Source organism: Maylandia zebra, linkage group LG1 (assembly GCF_041146795.1).
Source record: "Maylandia zebra isolate NMK-2024a linkage group LG1, Mzebra_GT3a, whole genome shotgun sequence".
NCBI classification, from domain to species: Eukaryota; Metazoa; Chordata; class Actinopteri; order Cichliformes; family Cichlidae; genus Maylandia; species Maylandia zebra.
Genome location: NC_135167.1, coordinates 45,253,641 through 45,262,392, shown reverse-complemented (window position 1 = coordinate 45,262,392; position 8,752 = coordinate 45,253,641). Strand labels below are relative to the sequence as shown.

General features: G+C 42.8%; 1 protein-coding gene across 1 annotated transcript; it reads right to left on the bottom strand.

Moving 5' to 3' along the window:
- Positions 1–1,335: 1,335 nt before the first annotated feature.
- On the bottom strand, positions 1,336–8,484 carry lto1 (LTO1 maturation factor of ABCE1). The gene is made up of 5 exons (XM_004575586.6): positions 8,360–8,484; positions 8,190–8,295; positions 8,037–8,107; positions 7,016–7,133; positions 1,336–3,186 (listed from the first exon to the last, which is right to left on the bottom strand). The coding sequence occupies exons 1-5, from the start codon at positions 8,416–8,418 to the stop codon at positions 3,115–3,117; spliced, it is 426 nt and encodes a 141-aa protein (XP_004575643.1). The 5' UTR covers positions 8,419–8,484; the 3' UTR covers positions 1,336–3,114.
- Positions 8,485–8,752: the final 268 nt, after the last annotated feature.

Genomic DNA, 8,752 nt, shown 5'->3' with positions numbered 1-8,752 from the left:
GACCGTATGCTCTTTAATTTTATATGGAAAAACCGTACGCATTATATTAGAAAAACTGTTGTGATGAATAAGTACGAATCAGGTGGGCTTAACGTCTTAGACTTTTCTACTTTAAACAACACTTTCAAAATTAATCGGGCTAAACATTTTCTTAAAACCCTACCTCTATCTGGAACTTTATACCATATCATATTTTCTCTCGTTTTGGTGGCTTTACTTTTATTTTAAATTGTAATTACAATGTTGAGAAACTCCCTGTAAAGCTTTCATCCTTCCATAAGCAGGTCCTCTTAGCGTGGACCCTCATTTATAAACACAACTTCTCACCTCACAAATACCTTATCTGGAACAACAGAGATATTTTATAGAAAAATAAATCACTTTTCCTGGAAACTTGGCTCCAAAATGGGATCCTATTGATGGCTCAGCTGGTTAATAAAGAGGGACAACTACTTACTTACAACGACTTTATTGCACTATATAATTTTCCAATCAATGTTCAGGAATTCTCAATGGTGCTTGGTGCCATACCCTCAGGGACTTTAATGTTATATAAAAACACTGACAGCTCGATCTCTACCTCAGTCACTCTCTCTGATCCAGCTGAGTCACCAATAGGAAAAATCTGCTTTTCACAGGAACTTGGTAACAGCAATAAGAGAATACGTAGTTTATTCCAAGAAGATATCGTCTCTCTCCCATATATAATATCTTATTGGAACCGATTTGTTCCAGATATCAAGTGGAAGACAGTCTGGATGGTCCCCCATAAATATTTGATTGTAAATAAGGTGAAAGAAGTCTCTTTTAAAATTCGACATACATGTTATCCAGCCAGTCACTACATGGTCAAATTTAAAAGGGACATAAATACTAATTGTACTTTCTGTGGGGATCATGCAGAAACTATGACATCTTTTTTGGTGCTGTTCTTTTACACAGAGATTCTGGAAGGAATTTAGCAGCTTTGTTATTGTCCATATTTTAAGGGAGTTTTCTTTACGATGGGAAAATGTTTTATTCTGTTTCTTTAAGTTCCCCAAGAAGTATGAGAAATGTTTTTTATGATAAATTTCTTAATACTTTTAGCTGAATTCTTTATCCATAAATGTAAGTTTACTAACAAAACACCATATTTCTGTCATTATTTTAAGGATGTGAAAATGTACATACAATCAATATCAGACTCCACCAACAAAAAGCCTCTCAAAACAATGTATGTATGTGAATTTTTGCGTGTATTCTTATAATTGTTACCTTTTTCTTTTCCCCTGGCTTTGTGTGTACATGTTCTGTTGTTTTGTATACTTCATCTGTTCATATGTTGTATACTCATTGTTTGTTAAATAAAGTTTATTAAAAAAACAAAAACAAAAAAACAACAACAATACGTGGTTCAAGTGGAACAGCGAAGCGCAAGTACGAAAGCCAAGAGGTTGTCACATGATTCGGAAGGCATTGTAGGCATTCTGGGCTCAGCCAATCAGAGCCAGCGGATTTCGTTACGCGGGTATTTTGCTGTAACACGGGCAGAAATATTGCCGTTCAGTGCCTTCGTAACGTGAATTTTTCGTTAAATGGGGTATTTGTAAGTCGGGGTTCCACTGTATTTACTTCAGTAACATACCCTCTATGCTCCTCCTTTCTAAACAACTGTAGCGTGCTGACACCGACACGCTGCAGCGGGCACTTTCATTCAGTGAAGGCCGTGGTCCAAAAACTGTAAGAACAGTTATTAAAAAACACATACTGAAGGTCAAGCTGATCTTAACACTGATGTACAATTTATCTGTGAATTCATCCGATTTCCTCAACAGAATGTTCCACCCTCAAAACCTCACCTTAATGTACTTTATCACCTTCATCAACCGCGCACACACACACCCTCCAACCACACGCGCCCATATTTTGCTCCATTGCTGTTTATTTCACACCTCAAACATTTAGTAAACAGTTAAGCAAATACAAGTAAACAGCAATAAATTACAGGTAGTAATAAAATAAACTACTAACTCGTTTACGCTGTGTCCGCACCTACACGGGTGATTTTGAACACGCAGCTGTTTCGTCCACGTTAAACGGCGTTTCGACTCAAAACTGAGATTTTTTTTTAAACTCCTTTTTTGCGTTTCCGTGTGGACGAGGAATACAGAGTTGGTCACGCAGCGTCAAAGGTATGCGCCTTTATTCACGTCACGCTGTGGCCACGTTATTGTTTACATGAGATGAATTGCAGAATGATAGAGACGAAATACTGTTAATCTGACTGTCTGCAGGTTTTACACGCAGTTACTGTCCCTCCATTTACAAAGGCAGAGGCGTCACGCTGTCATTATTTTATGTGTTGTTGTTGTTTCCTGTGTAATAATGTTCAACATTGCATCAATACATTTTTCAAAAAATGCCTCTCTGTGCAAAATGGGTTCAAAAACATAAACAGCTGTGGGATCCTGTTTGTCTGTGATTTGAACAGCGGAAACCAACCCTGCAGGGAGACCTACCTCAGCACCTGTGCAGGTGAAGCCAAAGGGAAGATTTGCTTCACCAGATTTTCTAGTCTTTGGCTTAGAATGAAGTTGGTTTGGAAACATATTCAGCGACGCTTCATCTCCTGCTTTGCGTTTGTGTGGGCGCCCGGTGCTGGCAGTGTCCAAGCGTTGTTTTCCCCCCTTTTCATACCGCGCCCCCCCTGCAATGGCTCTGGCCCCGCCTAGGGGGCGGGCGCCACACTTTGGGAAGGTCGGGCTTAGAGCAACCATCTAGTTAAAAGAATCTTATTTATTTCATCAAATCTAATGTTACATGTTTAAGGACACAACTTTCACCGCCTTACTGTCCTGATGTTTAGTTCTGTAGTCAACTAAAAAACTGCAATAAATCAATTTGTAGGAAATCAATCAATCAAACTCCTGTTTCTGGGTCTGTAGTGACAGTACATTTTCTACATCATCAAAGATCACACAATTCTTGTCTGATTGTCACTGTCTCACACTCCCAGCATTCAGATGAATCCACTGCAGACCATATCTGCTGGGGCATTCAAGGCTGACATCAAATCAGCTTCCACCTTGTGTCTGGGCGCTGGGTCGGCTCTGGTTCACCATCAAGACAGACTTAGAATGAAGTGCCTTCAGCCACGCTGATGTAATCCTTGAAGTCAGCTGGGACACTGAGCATAGAGCAGACCTGCACAGCAGCAACAAAAAAGCAGTGAAGAAAATATGGAAAACACTGAATCAGGTGACACTGTAGCCTCATCTGCTATACACACAGAGGGAAACGAGGAGACAGCTGAGAAACTACACCAGAGGTATCTTTAATTAACCAAGAACTGTGCTGCACAGTAGGGCTGCTCAATTTATCGAATTTTAATCACGATTACGATCTGGGCTTTCAACGATCATTAAAAATGACGGAGCCGATTATTAGCCCCTCCCTCATTTATCCGCGACACTTTAAAGGCCGGTCCGTGAAAATATTGTCGGGCATAAACCGGTCCGTGGCGCAAAAAAGGTTGGAGACCGCTGATTAAGAGGACCCGAGGGAAGCTCGGAAAGCTAAGCAGAAGTTATTTGGAGAGGAGAGTGACTGCTGTTGGTTGAAAAGAGAGGTAAAAAAACTTCAGTGGTGTTGCACACTATTTTATATTATTTTTTAAAGTCATTGTTAACCCTTTAAAGCCGGTCAGAGCGGCACGCTCCGTTTTGTGTAACTATTTTTAAATCCCTGTAGAACCTGAACCGTGTAAGCTAGCACAATAATTTGTTTTGCATATGAAACCGGAGGAGTTGTACTTACATCTGATGCCATCAGCTTGTCCTCGGTCACGGTTTCCTTCCACATATAGCTTTGCAAAAACTGCATAAAAAGCTCTTGCAGGAACAAAAACATAATATTCCAGAAACACGCTTTGCCGATCCTATCAGCTGTTCGTAACACTTCCCACAGTGAAACAGACGTCAGTGCGAACGATCGCATGTCCGCCATTTCCTGCCCTAAACCGGAAGTGACGTCACTTTCGCAGAAAATGTAGTTTTTTACTTGTAGGCCTTAAGAGCCTATACTGGTGTTTTTATAAGTCATGTCTGACTTTATGCTTTTCTGAATAGTTGCTGGGATGCTGAGAAGTCGAATTGCACTGCTGGAAATACCGTATTTTCACGACCATAAGGCGCACTTAAAAGTCTTAGATTTTCTTCAAAAAGTGCGGCGCGCCCTATAGCGCGGTGCGCCCTATGTGTTGTAAGGAGGACGTAGTAGAGAACACCATGAGAACGTTAAAGGGTGAAGTGTGGGCGTTGATCGTATATACCGGACAATCGCACATACCTGTATAAAAGAACAGGTATGTGCATTATGCAGGACATCGTTGTTTTAACAACCCTGAAAATGGCAAAGAGACACGCTTATGAAGCACAGTTTAAACTGAAGGCCATCAGCTACGCGGAGGAACATGGAAATCGAGCAGCGGCGAGAGAATTTAAGATTAACAAATCGATGGTTTGCAAATGGAGGAAGCTGGAAAACAAGCTCCGACAGGTCAAGAAAACGCAGCTGAGTTTCCACGGACATAAGGCGAGGTGGCCCGAGTTGGAGGAAAGACTCGAGCGGTGGATCATCGAGCAAAGAGCGAGCGGGAGAAGCGTTTCGACGGTCACCATTCGGCTAAAAGCAGTTTCACTAGCTGAAGAGATGAACATTGAACATTTCCAAGGAGGTCCGTCTTGGTGCTTTCGTTTTATGAAACGGTGCCATTTTTCCATCCGGACCAGGACTACGGTAGCGCAGCAACTTCCAGCGGATTATAAGGAAAAGCTGGCCATCTTCCGCTCCTACTGCAGCAAACACATCGGCGACAAAAACATCCAGCCCAGCCACATCACAAACATGGACGAGGTCCCGCTCACTTTTGACATCCCGGTGAGTCACACTGTGGAGAAGGGGACCAGCACGGTAGCGATACGCACAACGGGGCACGAAAAGTCTTCTTTTACTGTTGTGCTTGACTGCCATGCTAATGGACAGAAACTGCCGCCTATGGTGATTTTTAAGCGAAAGACTTTGCCTAAAGAGAAGTTTCCAGCAGGAATCATCATTAAGGCAAATGAAAAGGGCTGGATGGATGAGGAAATGATGAAAGACTGGCTGAGGGAGGTGTATGTAAGGAGACCAGGTGGTTTTTTCCACGCATCACCATCGCTGTTGATCTGTGACTCTATGCGTGCCCATCTCACAGCCGATGTGAAAAAACTAGTGAAACAAATGAACTGTGAGCTTGCTGTCATTCTGGGAGGCCTGACAAAGGAACTCCAACCGCTGGACATCGGTGTGAACCGGCCGTTCAAAGTAAGGCTGCGAGCGGCCTGGGAGCGATGGATGACTGATGGAGACCACAGTTTCACCAAGAGTGGATGGCAACGCCGGGCGAGTTACGCCACAATTTGCCAATGGATTGTAGATGCTTGGGCTAACATGTCTGCTGGCACTGTTGTTCGAGCTTTCGCAAAAGCCGGCATCGTTTCCGAGGAGCCGCACGGCACGGAAAGTGACTCTGACGGTGAAGACAGTGAACCTGGCATGTTTGATGGAGATTTAGCGCAGCTGTTCAATTCAGACACAGAGGATGAGGACTTCGATGGGTTTGATTGATGATAAAAATGTGAGTACCAAACTTCGTTTTGCTCCTGCTTTATTTTTAAATACGCACACTTGTATGCTTGTGTGTTGTTGATGATGACGATTACTGGTAATAAAAATGTGAGTAAGGTACCGAATTCAGGTTTGCTCCCGCTTCATTTTTAAATACGCATACGGTACTTGTATGTGCCCTATGATCCAGTGCGCCTTATGTGTGTGTTAAATACAGTAATGGCACACATAACTGAGACTGCGCCTTTTAGTACAGTGAGTCTTATGGTCGTGAAAATACGGTAGTTTATTTTGATGCTGTTTTCTTTGCAAATTTGCATCATAGGATTGTTTTTTGTTTTTCCTGCAGTATATAAGAATAAATAAAACTATGAAGGCACTCAAAATAAATTTCCTGTTGTTGTAAACTATTTTTTGCAACTTTTTTGTATTTAAAGTTTTGAGGGATAAACCTCTTAAATTTCTCCAAGTAGAAATATATGTAAACAAAACCAAAAACGATTTTCAATTTTTTTGTAGTTTATTGCACTTTTTTTGCAATTAATAATAATAATAATAATAATGGATTGGATTTATATAGCGCTTTTCAAGGCACCCAAAGCGCTTTACAATACCACTATTCATTCACTCTCACATTCACACACTGGTGGAGGGAGCTACAGTCGTAGCCACAGCTGCTTTGGGGCAGACTGACAGAAGCGAGGCTGCCATGTCGCGCCATCGGCCCCTCTGGCCAACACCAGTAGGCGGTAGGGTAAAGTGTCTTGCCCAAGGACACAACGACCAGGACAGAGAGCCCGGGGATCGAACCGGCGACCTTCCGGTTACAGATACGCGTCCCAACCCCCTGAGCCACGGTCGCCCCAATGTATGTAGTTACTATGGACTTAATGCATACATATTATTAAAATATGGGCTATATCAATTGTATAGCAACTTGAAATGCTCCCACAAATGGCACTACAGCATGTAAAAAAGTAATATAAGCTCTGGCGGACTTGGTTCTATAGTAGGTCGTAAGGGTTAAATAAATATCGTCAAATAATCGAGATCTCAATTTCAGTGAAAATAATCGTGATTATCATTTTTGCCATAATCGAGCAGCCCTACTGCACAGTGCAACTGCTCAGCAAACTGCAGCTAGCCAGGCTAGCTAGCAAGCCCAATAGCTAGCTGATTCAAAAAAAGAAGAAGAAAAAAACCTCTTTTTTTGTCCAAATAGAGAAAAACCAAAATCTCAGACTCAAGGCTTTAAAGCGATCATCCACAAACCAGTGAGTGACAGTAGCAAAGTCTGATTTCATATCATGTCACTGGCTCCACAAAAACCTTCATTCCGCTCCGATTAAAACAAGAAATCAAGTACCTGTCTGAACTTAGCTCGAAGCTTGCCCATGTCATCCTGTAGCTTCTGAGAGTGCGGATCATCAAGAGGAGAGCTTTGGATCATTCCAAGGAGGGCGTCCAGTGCTTTCACACGCTTTCTGATGGCACACAAGTTGGATTGACATAGCTGTAACAATTCCACACACTGCAGCTAAGAGTGATGACCAGGTGAAACAAATAACTTCTTTCCTAAGGAGTGGAGCAGTAAATGCTTAAAATAAATACAAAACGCAGTTTGTAAATGATGATTTCATTTCATAAAAAGAACACGAGTCAAACATGGTGTTGGTAGTGTGGCAGGCTGGGGCTGCTTTAGGACCTGGATAAAAATCGAGGCCTGAACTCTGTTCTCTACCAGAAACTCCTAAAGGACAATGCCAAATAATGCCAAACACAGCAGCAAGTCCACCACTGAACGGTTTTGGAGTGGCCTAGTCAAAATGTGACTTAAATCAGATTAAGATGCTTTGTCACGACTTTAAACAGGCTGTTCATTCTACAGTTCTACAAAGATTAGGCTGAAACTCCTTCACAGCAACGTGCCAGACTCACTGCCAGTTATACTGCAAACGATTCATTGCAAACTGGCAAAACCTACTTTTAAGCTTAGGAGGAATCGTTTTGTCACATCGGGCCATGTAGGTTTGGATTTGTCCTGTAAAAAATGCATTTTGTATTTTCTAGGGATATTTGAGTCTAGCGTTGACATTTGCCACACTGCCTCCGGAGCATTAAAAAGAGCACTAACACTCACAGCAGCATCAGAGAGAAACAATGCGAACTATCTCCTGTAACTACACCTGCTCAACAGAGCCCGATACACGGATCCTGAACAGGTTTCAGTCCACTCTGTAACTAGCACTTCATCACGGTGCTGTGTTATTCGGGATTAACATGGCGATCACAGAGTTTCACAGACGCAGAGCGCCTGTACTAGCTGAGCTGTGGCGATGAACAGCAGCACGGGAACGGCTGGAGGATCGTGTTTAAGGCGGTCCTACCTTGATTTGCCATCTATGTTGTTTTGGAGGACACATTTCCACGTGATTGCAAAGCCGTAATAGAAGGACATCTGTCAGAGACAACAGACAGTAAACCTCTCTGAGCACCCGGAGGTTCACGTTGAATCACGCAGTTAAGGGTCCTGTCCTCACCTCGCAGGACAGCCGGGCCCCGTGACAAGCTCCGTGTCTGCGGCCGTCCTGAAGCCCTCGGCGGGTCCCCCTCTTAAAACCTTCCCGGTAGCCTTCATCTCGGAACCTGTGAAACAACGAAACTGAGCTTCAGACTGCTACAGGAAGCAGCATCTATTCACTAAACCCACCTTTCTTCTGCAAACACAATGCTACCAAACAGGTCATCGTCCATTCTCACGTCGGCCATTGCTCCAACTTCCGGCTAACTCGCCGGAAATTGTTATCTGACTGAACTCTGAACCCGGCGGCAGTGCCACCCCCAGGGTAGGAGGGAAAGTGTTCTCAGACGGTATGAGTTTCTTTGATTTTATTTTTTGCTTTGACAAACGCATAGAAATCAATGAAGCAGTTTCTCAGCAGCCTGTTTGAGCTCTTTTCAAAGTTTCAGCTCCCACAAAAGAGCCAAATCTTAAAGCTCCCAAACGGCTGTTTTAGTATAATTCGGTGCTTGTAATTTAGCCTAATTTAGCAAAGATGAATGTTTCGTGTGTTGGTGAGTAACTTTAAGTGTTTTCATAAAA

Bases quoted from the DNA above. Each gene is read 5' to 3' on its own strand.
- lto1 (XM_004575586.6), bottom strand. From the start codon at position 8,418: ATGGCCGACGTGAGAATGGACGATGACCTGTTTGGTAGCATTGTGTTT. The intron at 8,296-8,359 runs GTGGGTTTAGTG...GTTGTTTCACAG, and splicing joins ATTGTGTTTGCAGAAGAAAG to GTTCCGAGATGAAGGCTACC. The intron at 3,187-7,015 runs GTACTTGATTTC...GCTGCTGTGCAG, and splicing joins TTCGAGCTAAGTTCAGACAG to GTCTGCTCTATGCTCAGTGT.